The sequence below is a fragment of the Manihot esculenta genome, chromosome 2, assembly GCF_001659605.2.
Source record: "Manihot esculenta cultivar AM560-2 chromosome 2, M.esculenta_v8, whole genome shotgun sequence".
Lineage (NCBI taxonomy): Eukaryota > Viridiplantae > Streptophyta > Magnoliopsida > Malpighiales > Euphorbiaceae > Manihot > Manihot esculenta.
Genome location: NC_035162.2, coordinates 6,099,298 through 6,117,738, shown reverse-complemented (window position 1 = coordinate 6,117,738; position 18,441 = coordinate 6,099,298). Strand labels below are relative to the sequence as shown.

The following is an 18,441-nucleotide window of genomic DNA, read 5'->3' as shown; positions in this document are numbered from 1 at the left end:
TTGAGGTTTTCTGTTTTCATTCTATTTGATAAAAGATAATTTAATCGTTGATCATCATTAGATCTACAACTCCACAAGTAGATGAAAAATTTTCTGAAATTATATATATATATATATATATAAATTAAAGGAAGAACTATATAAGCTCAAAAAAAAAAATCAAAAACAGTCCGAGAGTTTTCTAGCTATAAACAAAGTAGAGAGAAGTCAAGTTGCAAACAAGTCATCCAACAAATTAATTAACCATTATTGTTTGAGAAGAATTCAAACTGACAATTGGTATTGCTGTTCACTTGAGTATGAAAAATGGAAGCCCCATCCCATCCGACAAACAAAACCTTGTGGTTTCTCCCCTCCCTTTTTGTAAAGTCATAACGTTTGCCATTTACTTTTACTCAGATGAATTTTGTTTTCTTTTTTTGAAAAGACTCGATGACTTAATAATAGGTCTTTTTTTCTTCATATAATTTTTTTTCTTAAATAATAATTTCCTTATTTATTAATTAATTAGGATATAAAAAAATATATATATTATTAGATAATCCATTTAATGACGGGCTAAAAAATAGAAGGCAAGCTAGTATAGTTGATTTTATTGTATTTTTTAAAGATTATGAACATTTAGAAGTCATTCATCCATATTCAAATACAATCATAATTCCATCCTTATAATCAAATTGTAAAAAGGACAAATTTGACTAAATTTTTATTCATTAAGCTCTATTTTTAGGGAAAAAACCTATATTTTTTATAAAAAAAAATTATTAATTGATTAAAATTTAAAAAATTACTATTAAATTTTTAAATTTTTAAAAGTTCATTAGTTGATCATGTTTTACAAATCATTCAATGGCAATTTTTTATATTTTATAAAATTAATTTTTTAACTATTACTTTAATATATATTATTTCAAAGAGTGGCTACAATTTATTAATAAAAGAACTAAAAAATTTAATTTATAAAATAATAATAATAATTCTGCCAAAAAATAAATTTATATTAAACATTTTTCACCCTCTCTTTTTAACTTTATTGAAATTCTCGGTCCAAATTAAAAAATTCAATCAAATTAATCAATTCATTTTAATTTATTTCTTTTAAAAAAAATCATAAAAAATCAAATTAAACCGTAATTCTGTCTTATCCATGAAATGCTGCGTTTTAGCATGCGCATATAATATTATACATGCATTCTTAGTAAAAACTCCTAATCTCCAGTGCCGCTTAACCTAAAATCCCATTTTCTCTCACCAAGTCCCATAACCCAGAAATCCCAAACTTATTCCATCGTTTTCTTCTCCTTCTGCAATGTTTCATCCTCCATCCTCTTATTCTCTTTTTCTTATTCTTTTTGAATGGCACTAGGGTCACTTGAATTGCAACAATCGATATTTCGAATCTCTAATCTCAAATTTACAGTCCGAAGTTGCAGAAGGTGCATTTGTGATCCAAAAATATTTGTAGATCTATTTTCTGATCTATGTGTCGACATTGCTTTTAGCTTTCATGGAATATAATAATATTGGGCGAGTTGTTCTTGTGTGCTTCTTATGAATTTAATTTCTGAAATTAAATTATTCTTGTTGAAAACTATTGTTGTGAGCTTCTTTTCAAATTTTACTGATTTGGGATTATGTGTTTGTATAGATCTGTTAAGATTTTAGTACTAATAATTTAGAGATTAAATTTTGATATTGATAATTTGGGATTATAGTTTTGATGGCATCTCTTTAGATTTTATTAATGATATTATTGATTAAATTTTAGAATTATTGATTTATTATAACTATTAAAATTATTCGTTAGATCGGTTTTTCGATCTCGGTGCAATTTCATTAAATCCTCCCCTCTACTTGAGCAGAATATCAGAGTAAAATTAAATATATATATATATATATAAAAGTATTATTTCATTTGATTTATCTTAATCTAAAACACATACAGATAGATACTTTTATGAAAAAATTAGATCACACGCAAAAATATATTTTTTTATTTTATAACTTTTTTACTTTATTTTTTACTTATTAAAAAAATATAATTATTTTAATTCAAATAAAATTTATCTAGTAACTTTTTTAATCAAATTCATTTTTAATATAAATGAAACATTAAATTTTTTTTAAATATTAAGATATGATTTGAATATTTATTTTAAAAAATAAATAATTGATGAGTATTAAAAATAAAATAAAATTATAATTTTTAAAATTAAACTATAATAATTAATTTATATGTTAATATTTTGGATGATAATAATATAAAAAGAGAAAATTGACAGAAACAATTATAAATGAAAAGAGAAAAAGAATGAGCGAGGTGTATTTCATTGGCGGGCCCGGTTCTTGATGCGGGTGGTCATTCCAAGTAAACAAATGTGAGCTTTAATTCCCCCCAAAGAAAAAATGGTCCTTGGCGGCCAGCACATAGCTAGGAATAAACCAGTGTAACGCCGAAGCCAGTCCACCAGCTGAGTACTGAATACGACCCAGAAGTAAACAGAGGGTCAGATTCAGTCAGCCGTCAAAATTTCAACGGTCAACATTTCAAATTTTACCTGATGAAACCTTCCCACTTTCTTAATTCATTTTCTTGAACGCCTCTCTCGCTTTCACATTTCATCTTTTATCCTACCTTTCTTTGACCATAACAAACAAACCCACCCCCCGCTTACATCACATATAACAACTCCATTATTTTCATTTTGCTCTCAAGAACAAAAAAAAAGAAGAAAAGAGCAGATCATTCATGATGTTATACTTGAGGAGAAGAAGGGCTGCAGCTCGTCTTGCGCGAAAGAACGAGCTTAGTAATGATGATTCCGGCGATAACTTGGAGATGCAAACGTTGATTCCAGCTCATTTCCGGTGCCCGATTTCTCTTGACTTGATGAAAGATCCAGTTATCTTATCAACGGGGATCACTTACGATCGAGAGAGCATTGAGAAGTGGATAGAAGATGGTAACCAGACTTGTCCTGTTACTAATCAGGTATTGTTGAGCTTCGATCAAATACCTAACCATTTCATCCGCAAGATGATTCAAGATTGGTGCGTTGAGAATACATCTTACGGGATTCAAAGGATTCCAACTCCTCGCATTCCTGTCACGCCCTACGAGGTTTCAGAGACTTGTAAGAGAATTGTGGCGGCAACCCAACGTAAGGATCATATGAAGTGTAAAGAATTGGTGGTGAAGGTCGAGAACTGGGGAAAAGAAAGCCAACGAAACAAAAGGTGTATTGTGGATAATGGAACTGGTAGTGTTTTAGCAGCTACTTTCGAGTCATTTGCAGAAGCAATAAGTACCTCTTCTACAGTGGAGAAGTACACAGATTTGCTGGTGAAGATATTGTCAGTTTTGGTATGGATGTTTCCGCTCAGTGGAGAAGGCCAACTCAAGCTAGGATCGGTGAATTCTTTACGTTGCATGGTATGGCTTTTGAAGAGTAATGGAGACCTTTCAGCTAGACAAAATGCAGCTTTAGTACTTAAAGAGCTTCTTTATTTAGATCAAAAGCATGTAAATACCTTGGGAGAGATGGGAATTATTCAAGCACTAATGGAGTTAATCAAGGAGCCAATTTGCCATACTTCCATGAAAGCTTCACTAATGGCGATATGCTACATGATATCTCCTTCAACAATCAGCGACAATATTTCATCAGAAATTGTGGAACTGGGCGCTGTCTCGTTGATAATAGAGATTCTTGTTGATGGAGATAAAAGCATATGTGAGAAGGCATTGGGTGTTTTGGACCATATCTGTGAGTCCAAAGAAGGGAGAGAGAAGGTGGCTGACAATGCTCTAACAATTCCATTGTTGTTTCGGAAGATTTTAGCATCAGAATTGACATCAAAATTCTCAGTGTCAATCCTGTGGAAGCTTTGTAAAGATGAGAAGAGCGAGGAGGAAGGAGGTGTTGTAGCTGAAGCACTTCAGCTTAAAGTAGGTGCATTTCAGAAGCTACTGATACTCTTACAAATTGGTTGTGATAAGAGCACAAAGGAGAAGGTTACCGAGTTGTTGAAATTGTTTAATATTAGCAGAGCTAAGTTAGACTGTATTGATTCCTCAATGGATTTCAGATATCTCGAGAAGTCCTACTGAATTTTTCTTTTCTTTTCCTTTTTTTAGGACTAGGAAGTTTATTGAATTGTACAAATTACATTTGTGAAAAGGTTAAAGAGAACTATATGAATGTGATATATAATGCTTTTTAGTTGGTGGTAAACAAATTATACATAATGCTTTTTTGTAATTAATTCTTACTATTTGATGATCAAGTGACTAAACCTGGACATTGGAGGCTCATACAGAGTTCGTGAATCCCACTCTTTTAAAATTTTAGGAAAGGCCATAGGACGAAATATCATGAATGGTGAAGCCTTTGAAAAAATATAAAAAATAAAGTAATAACTCTTTGCAGAAACTAGAAAAAAAATGACGAAAATTAGCTTGAACTTACTAAATGGTAAATAGATAGTAAATAAAGATTTTATTGGATCGCACTTATTGTAAGAAAATTCAAAATTATTCAAAAAAAAAAAAAGTCACTAAAGTTAGATCCTCCTGTCCAACAAGGGAAAAAGAAAAAGAAAAAGAAATCCTCCTTCCAGCAGGACAAACTCAGATTGGAGCGAGGATGTACGTGGGCTCATTAAATTTGTAATAATGGATTTTGGGCTTGTAGCTTTAATTATGCAGGCATGCAGCCAGAGCCTTAGAATCTTACGAGTTGCAAATTAATACTTGAGGCGCTCATTGTGAAATATTGTATATATATAATTCCCAGATTTCACTCTTTCTTTTTTTTAAAAAAAAAAAAGCCTGTGCATTATTAAATATAAATAAACATTAATATAACAAAAAAAATAAAAATTAAAAGAAATTTTTTATAAAAAATTTAAGAGCTGGAGATAAAAGAGAGATTTTTGGAAGCTTAGAATAGTAAATGGCTCTGGTCAAAGTTTTTGACTTTCCTTTTCATTTCTTTTTGAGACGTACTCGATCTAAATACTCATTCGTAGATTGCAAGTTAATTATATTTAAATCTCAAACATCTATATGAGAATCAGGGGATTCAAAAATGTACATGTACACATTTATTATTAAAAATTTTAATTAAAAAAAAAATCTGACGAACTTTTTAAATATTATTAATTTTTAGTTGGATTAAGAATCCATCATAATAGTTTTCAAAACAAAAGATCCATTATAAATATAATAAAACAAATAGGTCCTTTCTTCTCCCTTAGAATTAGGAAGAGTATAGTGGACGCATATGTCCCGGATATGCATGTGAATTGTAGCGGTGGATGTGGCGTTGCCATTTCTATATTACTAGTAGCCTTCCAGTTTACTGAGTTTTATGGCTCTATCCTCCCTAATTGCGGATCTGCACTTTCAGTTTAAGTATGGAGTCAACGATTTACATATCAATCAAACATATTTCTGTCTAGTTGTAGCCTAATTAATGAAGTTGGACTTCCCTCATTTGTTTACCTGTTACTATTATGAGTTGAATCTTTGGTAATACATAAACAAATTTGCCCATGTTGCGTAAGTATTTGATTATTTGTAGTAGCTAACTAATTTAATCTATTAGGTCCATCTACTTACTTCCTCGTGGCCATATGCATGTATAAATGTACATAATAGAAAGGAAAATAATGCACTACCCACTTCCTAATTCTTCATCTCCAACTCAGTTTAATCAACATAATCCCATCAACAACCTCGTGGTCATGGATTCCCCTCGTAAGCCCAGTTCTTTCTCCACCAATTTGTTCTTCTTTTTGCTTCTCTTGTCCACTAATCTTCTCACTTTGCTCCTTTCCTCCACCTTCTACTCCTCTTGCTCTCTCAACCCCCTCATCACTGCCGCTTCCACTCTTACCACCCCACATGCTACTTCTACTAATTCCGTCTCGGCTACTCAAGGGTCTGATTATGCTTCTGAATCCTCTCAAACGAATTTAGACCTCCCATCTGAATTCTTGGCCTTCACTTCCGGTCAACTTCTTCCATTTGGTTTCAACACTAACTTCGATTCAGACACAATCTACCCACCAGCAGGGCAAGCCTGCACTCTCTTTTCCGACGAACTCCGCCGCTACATGACCTACAAAGTGAATGGATCCTGCCCGGACGACGAGCTTCTATCACAAAAGCTCCTCCTCAAAGGCTGCGAGCCCCTCCCTCGCCGCCGTTGCCGACCAGCTGCGCAGCCTGACTATGTAGAACCTTATCCTCTGCCTACAAGCCTATGGACCACGCCCCCAGATTCATCGGTCGTATGGACAGCTTACACCTGCAAAGATTACTCGTGTCTTATCAACCGATATCGAACACAAAAGGGTTTTGATGATTGCAAGGACTGCTTCGATCTTCAAGGCAGAGAAAAGACTCGTTGGGCTGCAAAACAGAGCAATGTTGGAGGAGGAGGAGGACTTGACTTCACCATTGATGAAGTATTAGCGACGAAGAAACCTGGCACGATCAGAATCGGGCTTGACATTGGAGGTGGAGTGGCTACATTCGCAGTGAGAATGAGGGAAAGAAACATAACAATCGTAACAACATCGATGAACTTGAACGGTCCATTCAATAATTTCATAGCTTCAAGAGGGATAGTGCCTCTGTACATAAGCATCTCACAGAGGCTTCCATTCTTCGATAACACATTGGATATTGTACACTCCATGCATGTACTGAGCAACTGGATTCCAACTACTTTGCTTCATTTCTTGATGTTTGATATCAACAGAGTGCTTAGGCCTGGTGGGTTGTTTTGGCTCGATCATTTCTTCTGTGTGGGTGAGCAGTTGGAGGAGGTCTATGGACCATTAATTGAGAGCATTGGATTCAACAAGTTGAAGTGGGTTGTGGGCAGGAAGCTAGATCGTGGACCGGAGCTCAAAGAGATGTACCTCTCGGCTTTGTTGGAGAAGCCACTGAGGAATTCTTGGTGATGATTTTTTATTTTTTATTTTTCCCTTTTCTTGTCCTTTCTTCCTCCGAAGGAATTATGTGGTTAACTGGTTATACTGACTGAAATTGGTATTCAGTACTGGTTAGTGGATTTGGAGAAGAACAAAGATGTCCATCCACATTTACCCTTTTTTTTTTTTAATTTTAATTGTTTTTAAATGCATAGTATATAACTTCAAGCTTAACCTTTCGACAGAAATTTCAAAATTTTCTACCAGTAGTTAATGTTTTTTTCTACCACATTGACTCCTATTGCGTCACGGACTCAATGGATGAAAATAAATAAATTTAAGTTTTATATAATGTTTTAAAAAAGATAAATTATACTTTACTACATAATTAATGTATTGATTTTTTTATTTTTAAAATCAAATAATCCAATTTCTTTATGTGGATCCGTCTATATTGAAAATCCTTCTAGTCATGATGACTCTGTTAGTTAACCATTTAAAAAAAATAAATATTTTAAATATTTAAAATATTAGAGTATATAAACACTTATTCTTTTTAATATAAATAATAAATTTTATATTATGTAAAGCACACTTGAATTCTAAATTTTAGTATAATTAATGAATCAATTCTTATATTTTAAAAGTTGAATCTTTAAATTCATTTATATTTAATCCATCTAAAATTATAATTTTTCTATTCATTATAAATATTAGTTCAAAACTAGTGAATGGTCAAATTTTTAAACATATAATTTTTTTTAAAATACTTTTTATAAAAATTTATAATATATTTAGATTACTTGATATCACTTAAAAAATAGCCGAAATTGTAAATTTTTTTAAAAGCTTTAAAATCATAAGTACTAAAGTATTTTTAATAAATACAAATTGAATAACAAAAGATATTAAAAATTAATTAAATAAAATGTTATAGATAAAAATTAATAAATACTTAAATATTTTTTTTAAATAAAAAATGAAGTATAAAATATTTAAGTTATAATAGATAAGTACAAACTGATTATAGAGGAATTTAGGTGTATAATTTTAAAAATATAAAGATTGATTTATGAATTATGATAAAACTTAAAAATTTAAACATAATTTATTTATTTTAAAAGGATAAAATATATATTTTCATACTTTTAAATAAAAATGAATGGAGAAAGAATTTTAATTTAAATTAATTATAAAATAATTTAAATGTTTAATTTTAAAAATAAAAAAATTTACTTATTAATTATATTAAAATACACGATAATTTACCTTTCAAAAATTTGATAATCACACAATACTGAATATAATTAACAGTTTACTGATATTTTCTTTTTTGAGTTGAATATCTATTAATCATTAAATTAATAGATTTTATCAAATAAATAAATAAGAGAACTTAAATCTGAGATCACCGATACCCAATGCCTTACTAAAGTTTTTTTTTTGAAATGGGCCTTACTAAAATTAAGATGATAATTTAACGTTACTCAGACATAGTTCTTTTTATAACTTTTATAATAAGTTACTAAAGTAAATTAAAATTTAATTTCTAATTGTTATTTTAAATTAAAAAATTTAAAACATAATTTGAATACTATTCCGTGTTAATTAAGCTTCTTTTTTTTTTTCATTTTACATATCTTCCAAACAAAAAACTTATCTTATTAAAAAAATTTCTCATCATCTTGGTGGATTTGTGCACTGAAATATAAGAAAGAAATTTTCATCGCATTATTAGTGAAATATAAAAAATAATACAAATCTAAATATTAATAAAATTTAAGGAAAAAACATATAATTTGTTTGAATAACTCTTACATAAAAATAGGGGCGTGAACCTTTTTTCAACTCTCTAAATGAAATTGAAAAATTAAAAAGGATATTATAAAATCAATTTATTTTATTATTTCATTATGGTTTTAATTTTTTTATTAAAAAAAGGCAAAAATTCTTGCCACGCTATTTCGAATTGAAAATTAAATTGAAAATTAACTTTATACATGCACTCACAGATTTAGTCTGATAGTAAATGTATTAGAGTAAACTTGAGAGATTTCAGATTCTATTCTCTCGATCCCCAGTTTTTATTTAAAAAAAAAAAATAATTTTATACATATATTTTCAATATCTTTTAAATAAAAAAAATAATCGAGTTAAAATTAGGAGCGAATCAAAAAATTGAGTTAGTAAGGTAAAAAAAAATCATTTTTTTAATTCAAAGGAAATGTTGTATAATTATATATATAGAAAAGATATGTAAAATTTCAATTATAATAGAATAAAAAATAATTTTATAAAATAATAATTTCACACGATAATTTTAAATTTATAATTGTTTTTAATATAAATATTATTATAAGTAATTTCAATAAATAATAAGTTAACTTTTATAATCTAATAATTCTTCCATACTTTTTAGTGTATTAATATATTATTTAAAATTATTTTATTTAAAACCTCATACAATCCACATATTAATATAATGATCTAAAAATTATTAAATGTATTATACATACTTTTTTTTTTAAATGAAGGGCCCCGCCATTGCCAAAAGCAACAAATGGGAAATGGCCACGCCATAATCTCTTAGGAAAATTCCAAGCATCTGCAGGAGAGGCCAAAGACCGGAGCTCATGTAGAAATTTGTTTGCATGGGTCAATTTCAATTTGTCACTTATTCCGCCCTAAGTTCTCGTGGGGTTCACCATTTAGGAACCTCATTACATCTTTCCTATATACTTGATGATCAAGAAATTAATTATATATATATTATAGTAACAGCAGATCAACATTCCTATCTTCACATTTGATCGCGTTTTCAAGATACCTTCTCTCGTCTGCCGTAATCCCATGATGAATCTGAGACAGGCCGTGCTGATGTGTTCCTCTCTTCCCCTACTGGATTGCGTAATGGGAGCTCTACTTCACCTCTTCACCTCTCATGAGTGCTCCAGTTCTACGACTACAGTGGTTGAAGATGAGGAAAATGATGGAGGTGCTGCTAATAACAGAGCAGCACAGAAGCATTTCCACCAAATCCAACACATCCGGGGAGCTTGATTTTGATTTTCTGACACTGATCATGCACGGTGTTGCTTCCTTTTTAAATAGAATGTTTTTTTTCTTGTAGATTTTTCAAGCACATATATGGGTTTGGTCATATTAAAGGTCTTTCTAGAGCAAGTTCATGCTACGGAATAATTTGGGAAACATGGACGTGTAGGTGCAATTATGAGATAATTTTATGTTAAATTATGAAATTGAACTTCCTCATGGCTTGAATGTGTTCCTATTCATCCCAACTGGTAAGAGATGATAAATGAGTTCACTGCATGTATTCAATTGAAACCTTTCAGCTTTGAAATCAGAAAATAATTGTTGATTGCATCTGGGAGAGAGAGATATTTAGTCCAAGGAAAATTTTTTCTTAAATAGAGTCAAAATAAATTTAAAGTTTAAATTATATGGAGTTTTATAATTATTATGTGGAATGTTTTGAATCCGTATAGACTCTGATCAAAGCAAGATTTTTCTAGTCAGAACCTCTGATGCTATTTCTTCAAGTTCTCAATTTAACCTCCTCTTCTAGATGAAAACCCAAGGAAACCATGTAAACAAATATCTAAAAGACAACTTCATTGTATAAAGTAGACTTGACTTGAGAGGTGTGCATATGTTTTGGAGGCTATTTGAAACAAATTTATTTTCTGAAATTCATTTGCAAATTAGCACATGCCAATGTTCGACATCAATACAACAGCATTCTTATACAGACCGACTCAAATATAAAGGCCAATAAAAATGTTAAATTTGAAGTGATCACATGCAGCTGACCAATAGCATTCTAAAACTAGTTAAAAGAAATAAAACTTTCCAAATCACAATATTTTTGTCCGCGTAGAGAAGATGATAGGCAATGTTACAATATCATCAAGGCTGGATCACTCGTGCCGCTAATCAGAATACTGTCAGTGTAATACCCGGCTAGACTCCGGTATCGGAATCCCTACCGTCCGGTGGGACCTCGGATGTCGGAAACCTCTAGAAGGGTAAAAAACTATGATTTTATGAAATGTTTTCATGTATTTCATGTTTTTAAGTAAGAAATTAAATGAGTTTTTGCATGAATGTAGCTTGAAGGAAAACCCAGGTTCGGCCGCCGAACTTGACTTTCGGCCGCCGAACATGCATGTGATTAGGAGGCACGTTAGGCCCCCGAAAGCATGAGTGAGGGAAGTGCAGGTTCGGCCGCCGAACCTTATGTTCGGCCGCCGAACATTGCATGGATACGGAGGCACATTCGGCCCCCGAACGTGGTCTGGCCAGCCACTATAAAAGGGTCCCTTAGCCGAAAACGGGCGAGTTTTCCCCATTTTCGGCCAAGGTGAGCTTTCCGCCGCCCCTCACCCATTTTTGATGTTCTTCCTCTAAATCTTTCAAGATTTTCACTTGTTTTCCCTTGGTTTTGAAGATTTAAGCTTTTGAAACAAGTTTTGGAGCTTGGAAGTCTTGGAGCTAAATCCCTCCATTTTTCCGAGCTAGGGTCGTTCTTCCTTTCGATCTTCAAGAGGTAAGCTTCGATCTATACTTCTTTTATGTTTTATGAAAGTTTTATGCAAGTTGATGGGGTAGAATGCATGTTTAGGCTTGTTGTTAGGTTTATGGGTTTATGTTGTGATTTGAACAATGTATGTTGGAAATGTGTTGTTTGAAGTGTTGTAGTTGGGGTATATTATAGTTTGAGACCCCTAGGTGTGATGTATGATGTGTATGCATGTGTAGAAACTAGTTTATGCATGTTTTGAGGCGTTTTGGAGGCTGTGGACACAAGGGAACCAAGTTTCTGCCCTTCGGCAGAAACTCAGGTTCGGCCGCCGAAGTGACTTTCGGCCGCCGAACCCCCTTGTGGAGGCAGTTTCGGCTGCCGAAGCCTGCCCCCGAAACTCAAGGTTCGTCTCTGTCTGGGAGGTTCGGCCGCCGAAAGTGCCGCCGAACCTGCATGACCTTCGGCTGCAGAGGGACTTTCGGCCGCCGAACCTGCCGCCGAAAGTGCCCTGTTCAGCCATTTCTTGCATGTTTTCATGTGATGTTTTCAGGATGTTTTAGGGGGTTTTTGGGGAGTATTTTAGAGTCATGTTCATGTATGTTTGGTCCCTCATTTGAGTCCACCTGTGTAGGTTCGGACCCGAGGAACCGAGACCCCCAGCAGTGAGCCAGCTGCTTCAGAGTCTCTTCAGAGCTAGCCAGAGGTGAGTGGAATAAACTTTAAGTTTTAAAGCAAATTAATGAAATGTTTTAGCATGATTCACGCATCATGAATGCCATGAGATATATCAGGTTGATTGCATTAGAATTCACGAATATGTTGCATTGCATACTTTGTTGTTGATGTGGATGAATGTTGAATGATCCATTAGCCCTTTTATGTCATGATAACCTATGTGAGTCCAGGTGTGCCTGCTACGGCTCTACGCCCCTGGCACTATGATTGATTATGGTAGTCCGGGTGTGCCTGCTACGGCTCTACGCCCCCGGCATGTATAAGTAAGAAAGATAGGGGCTAAATGGTGACAAGTTCATCCTTGATGTGAAATGTTTGTGTTATGGCGCATACATGAAAGCATGATTTAAATTGATGTTTTATTATTCTGCTCACTGGGCTCTAGTAGCTCACCCCACTCCCTTTATCCCCAGAGTTGCAGGTACAGGATAGATCGGGAAGTCGGCTAGAGTGAAGTAAAGTCATGTATGATGTAATAGGTAGTAGTGGACATGAATATGATGTAATGAGTATTTATGACTATGTTAATGTAATGAAAGAGTAATGTATAGTTATGTAATGATGAGGATGATTGAGGATTAGTATGTGCTTGACCCTATGTTATGGTTATCCCCTTGACACATGATCTATAGAAATGTTTTTATGATGTATTTGATAATCCAAGCTTATCGAATGATGAAATACCCCATTGGAGCATTTGATGAGGACTCCAGTGGTGGTTATGTTATTAGATGTGCACATGTTCAGGTTAAGCTTGGAAAAAGAAAGAAAAAGTTTACAGTTTTATGTATGTTGTTGATCATGTATGGGATATTACAGGTTACAGGAGGTATGTTGGCTTGCTACGGGTCCCGGCGGCCTTAAGCCGATCTGGATCCTAGCGCCGGTAACGGGTCGGATTTCCGGATCGTTACAGAGTGGTATCAGAGCCCTAGGTTCATATGGTCGGACCTAGAGTGTCGGGCTCATAGATGTTCTAGAAGGTCAAGCACACTAGGAAAATCATGTCCACTAGGATAGGATGTAGAGTCCTGTCTATATGATGATATGATATGCCATGATGATATGCATGTGCATAAATGCTATGATATGATGCTATGTATGTGATGAGGGTTCATGTGTTTCCACATGAACCATATGATGCTGATGATTGTTTATGCTATGTGCTGTTTTTCAGAAAATAGAATGAGAGGAACTCGTCGATCTGCACGATTGACTGGAGTGCCACCTCAGGACGAGGGCGCTGATGCCCGTCCTTCAGCGTTGCCAAGGGCAATGTCCAGTAGGTCCAATAGAGACAGGGTAGCTAGAGACCCTAGAAGGTCTTTGGATCTGGGTAGAAGCAGATCAGTAAGGGGAACAGTGCAGGGAGGAATGTCTGAGGATATGGAGGTAGATCAGAGGAGGGATGGCAACCTTGGTGTGAGCATGCCGGAAGAGGGCATGGGAGAATCAGAGGGAGGCGCTCAGGCCTCGAGTTATGTCCAGCCACATCACTACCCACCCTATTCACACCATCCAGGGTATTCGATGGGAGGTACATCGGATAACCCCAGTTTTAGCCCTTATCCTCCACATATGCCATACCCACCTTACTACCCACCATACTCTCAGTACCCCATGTACCCACCTCCACCTCCCTATACCGGTACAGCAAACCCTACCCCAGGGGATGTTGCACCTCCACCACCACCAGAACCTACTGTCCCGGAAACACAAGTACCCAAACCTATCTCATCTGGAGGGAGCAAGGTCAAGATGACCGATTACATGAAGCTGGGTGCTCCTCAGTACAGAACAGGCGATGACCCATTCGAGTATCTGAGCAGGGTCAAGACTATTACAGATGAGATAGGGGCTGATGACAGTAGAGCCATTCAGATGGCTGGGTTCACACTGGAGTGCAAGAAGGCACGTGGTTGGTTTAAGAACTATGTGAACCCGAGAGCGGACAGTATGTCCTGGGAGGAGTTCGCAAATGAGTTTGCAGGATGGGCTTTCCCTGAGAGCTCCAGAGAGCAGAAGATAATAGAATTCGAGCAGTTGAGGCAGACTGATCAGATGAGTGTGGAGGAGTACACAGACAGGTTCCTGGAGTTGTTGCCATATGCTGGGCAGAATTTGGACACGGATCAAAAGAAGTCAAGTAGATATATCATGAGGCTGCACTCCAGGTATTCCTCTTTGATACAGTCAGCAGAGAGGGAGAGTTTCCATGCCATAGTGGATATGGCTAGGAGAATGGAGGCTTGTGCCATCGTTCAGGGGAAGGTAAAACAGTCAGTGGCACAGTCTTCTGGTTCCAAGACCCCAGGTGGGGAAAGGTTAGACTCTTCTTCTCTGAGTGCAGCGGTTGCAAGCAGTAAGAAGTGGGACAGAGGCCACAGAAAATCTAAGAAGAATAAGTTCTGGAACAAGATCAAGTCAGGTCTGGGTTTAGGCAGTGGCTCAAGCTCTGGCGCAGAGGTTACAGCATGTATGAGATGTGGGAGACCACACAAAGGAGTATGTCTGGCGGGGACAAACACATGTTTCAGATGTGGACAGGCGGGTCATTTGGCTCGAGACTGTCCTAGAGCAGCCTTTGCAGCGCCGTCTCAGCAGACAGCCTCCGGCAGTGTGGTGCAGCCAGTAGCTCCAGCCGCAACACAGGCCAGTGGCAGAGGCAGAGGGAGAGGGTCAGCCTCTTCATCAGCAGGATACAGAGGTGAAGGTCCATCAGCTCCGGCACGGATCTTCACTATGACTCAGCAGGAGGCCAATACATCCAACACCGTGGTGGCAGGTAATCTCATCATTGGTTGTTCTGATGTGTATGCCTTAATGGACCCGGGTGCATCTCATTCTTTTATTGCTCCGAGAGTCGTGGAGAGGGTAGGATTGATGGTCTCTGGGTTAGAGTGTCCCCTATGGGTCAGTGGACCCAAGTGTGACCCGTCAGTGGCAGAGGCAGTCTGCCAATGTAGTCCAGTTTTCATAGAGGGAAGATGCCTTTCCGCCGACCTTGTGGTTCTAGATTTGACAGATTTTGACGTCATTCTAGGGATGGATTGGTTATCGACCCATGGTGCTACCTTGGACTGTAGAGACAAGGTAGTCAGATTCAGAGATCAGGATGGGTCAGAGGTCGTCTTCAGAGGAGACAAGAGGGGTACACCTAGAGGTCTGATCTCAGCTCTTCAGGCTCGTAGGTTGCTTAGGAGGGGATGTCAGGGGTTTCTAGCTCATGTGAGGGAGTTAGATAGTCATGTCAGAGTGCCCGCCTCAGTGCCTGTGGTGAGTGAGTTCTTAGATGTTTTCCCAGACGAGCTGCCAGGGTTACCACCTGCTAGGGAGATAGAGTTCGAAATTGAGTTAATGCCTGGTACCAGACCGATCTCTATCCCTCCCTACAGGATGGCACCAGCTGAATTGAAAGAACTGAAGGAACAGTTGCAAGAGCTGGTAGATAAGGGTTTCATCCGACCGAGTACTTCACCTTGGGGTGCTCCGGTTTTGTTTGTGAGGAAGAAGGATGGATCCCTCAGACTTTGTATCGACTACAGACAGTTGAACAAGGTCACTACCAAGAACAAGTACCCTTTGCCGAGGATCGACGATCTATTCGACCAGCTATCAGGAGCAAGTTGTTTCTCCAAAATAGATCTGAGATCAGGGTACCATCAGTTGAGGATAAGGAATGAAGATGTATCGAAGACAGCTTTCAGGACCAGGTATGGGCACTATGAGTTCCTTGTGATGCCGTTTGGGTTGACCAACGCCCCTGCAGCATTCATGGACCTCATGAACAGAGTATTCAGTCAGTATCTGGATCACTTCGTTATTGTCTTCATAGATGATATCTTAGTGTATTCCAGAAATGCAGAGGAGCATGCCCATCACCTGAGGACAGTTTTGCAGACCTTGAGAGAGCATGGCTTGTATGCCAAGTTCTCCAAGTGTGAGTTTTGGCTTAGGAGCATATCATTCTTGGGGCACATTGTGTCAGAACAGGGTATTGAAGTAGACCCCAAGAAGGTAGAGGCTGTAGCTAACTGGCCTAGACCCACCTCAGTGACCGAGATCAAGAGTTTTCTGGGTTTAGCAGGTTACTACAGGAGGTTCGTTCAGGACTTCTCAAAGATTGCTGCTCCTATGACCAAATTGACAAAGAAGAATCAGAAGTTCTTATGGACCGATCAGTGTGAGGAAAGCTTTGAGGAGCTTAAGAGGAGGTTGACTTCAGCACCGGTGTTAGCTCTGCCAAAAAGTGATGATGACTTCTCAGTATTTTGTGATGCGTCCCGTGTGGGACTGGGTTGTGTGCTAATGCAAAATGAGAGGGTGATCGCTTATGCTTCTAGGCAACTGAAGAAGCATGAGCTGAATTACCCCACACATGACCTAGAGATGGCAGCAGTAATCTTTGCACTCAAGATGTGGAGGCACTACCTCTATGGGGTAAAATGTGAGATCTTCACAGATCATAAGAGCCTGCAGTACATCCTGAGTCAGAGAGAACTGAACATGAGGCAGAGGAGATGGGTAGAACTGTTGAGTGACTATGATTGCAAGATTCAGTACCATCCGGGTAAGGCGAATGTTGTGGCAGACGCCTTAAGCCGGAAATCACTCGGCAGTCTATCCCACATTTCAGCAGAGAGGAGGCCGGTGGTGAAGGAGTTCCACAGACTTATGAGTGAGGGATTACAGTTGGAGTTGTCTGGCACAGGTGCCTTAGTGGCTCAGATGAGAGTGACACCCGTGTTTCTGGAGCAGGTAGCTCAGAAACAGCATGAGGACCCAGAGTTGGTCAGGATAGCCAGAACGGTTCAGTCAGGCCAGAATGATGAGTTCAGATTTGATGATAAGGGGATCCTCCGCTACGGGAACAGATTATGTGTGCCAGATGACATTGGTCTGAAGGGAGATATTATGGGGGAAGCCCATAATACCAGGTATAGTGTTCACCCTGGAGCCACCAAGATGTATCAGGATCTGAAGAGAGTGTATTGGTGGCCAGCTATGAAGAAGGACGTGGCACTGTTCGTGTCAGCCTGCGATGTGTGTCAGAGGGTGAAACTAGAGCATCAGAAGCCGGCTGGAATGTTGAATCCACTACCGATTCCAGAATGGAAATGGGAGAACATAGCTATGGACTTTGTAGTGGGATTACCGGCGACGTCTAACAGATTAGACTCCATATGGGTGATTGTGGACAGACTCACCAAATCTGCTCACTTCATCCCTGTCAGGAGTGGCTACTCTGTGGATAAGTTGGCACAAGTGTATGTAGATGAGATTGTCAGACTGCATGGGGTCCCGGTATCTATAGTGTCAGATAGAGGGCCCCAGTTCACCTCCAGGTTTTGGCGGAGTCTGCAGAACGCTATGGGTACCAGATTAGACTTCAGTACTGCATTCCACCCACAGACAGACGGACAGTCAGAGAGGACCATCCAGACAATAGAGGATATGCTCAGAATGTGTGTGCTAGATTTTGGCGGTTCTTGGAGGCAGCATCTACCTTTGGTGGAGTTTGCCTACAATAACAGCTATCATGCTAGCATAGGGATGGCTCCATATGAAGCTTTGTATGGGAGGAAGTGCAGATCACCTATCTGCTGGGAGGAAGTAGGAGAGAGGACTCTTGCGGGTCCGGAGTTGGTAGAGCTTACCAGTAGGGTGGTACCCATAATCAGAGAAAGGATCAAGACTGCTGCTAGTCGGCAGAAGAGTTATGCAGATATCCGTAGAAGACAGCTAGAGTTTCAGGAGGGGGATTTGGTTTTGCTCAAGGTGTCTCCTATGAAAGGAGTGGTTCGGTTCGGGAAGAAGGGTAAGTTAGCTCCACGGTACATCGGTCCTTTTGAGGTGCTTCAGAGGGTCGGTAATGTGTCGTACAAGCTAGACTTGCCTGCTTCGATGGAGAGAATCCATCCGGTTTTCCATGTTTCTCTGTTACGGAAGTACGTGTCAGATCCGAGCAAGGTTCTTAGTGAGCCTGATGTAGAGATCCAAGAGGATCTCACCTATGTAGAGTAGCCAGTGCGGATTCTTGACACTCAGATCAGAAAGCTGAGGAACAAGGAAATCCCGATGGTGAAAGTCCTTTGGAACCACCACAATATTGAAGAATGCACCTGGGAGACACGGGAGTCCATGCTCCAGCAATACCCCCATCTGTTTTGAGGTGAGTGTCAGTTATGCTATGTGTTGCATGTATGATATATTGT

The 18,441-nt window shown here is 37.6% G+C and overlaps 2 protein-coding genes across 2 annotated transcripts; both read left to right on the top strand.

The window, feature by feature from the left end:
* Positions 1-2,705: 2,705 nt before the first annotated feature.
* On the top strand, positions 2,706-4,259 carry LOC110608566 (U-box domain-containing protein 21). Its single transcript, XM_021747827.2, has one exon. The coding sequence runs from the start codon at positions 2,750-2,752 to the stop codon at positions 4,109-4,111; it is 1,362 nt and encodes a 453-aa protein (XP_021603519.1). The 5' UTR covers positions 2,706-2,749; the 3' UTR covers positions 4,112-4,259.
* Positions 4,260-5,596: 1,337 nt separating this feature from the next.
* Positions 5,597-7,231, top strand: LOC110609931 (probable methyltransferase At1g29790). Its single transcript, XM_021749774.2, has one exon. The coding sequence runs from the start codon at positions 5,650-5,652 to the stop codon at positions 6,973-6,975; it is 1,326 nt and encodes a 441-aa protein (XP_021605466.1). The 5' UTR covers positions 5,597-5,649; the 3' UTR covers positions 6,976-7,231.
* The last annotated feature ends 11,210 nt before the right edge of the window (positions 7,232-18,441 follow it).

Coding starts and splice junctions, on each gene's coding strand:
- LOC110608566 (XM_021747827.2), top strand. CDS start 2,750: ATGATGTTATACTTGAGGAGAAGAAGGGCTGCAGCTCGTCTTGCGCGA.
- LOC110609931 (XM_021749774.2), top strand. CDS start 5,650: ATGTACATAATAGAAAGGAAAATAATGCACTACCCACTTCCTAATTCT.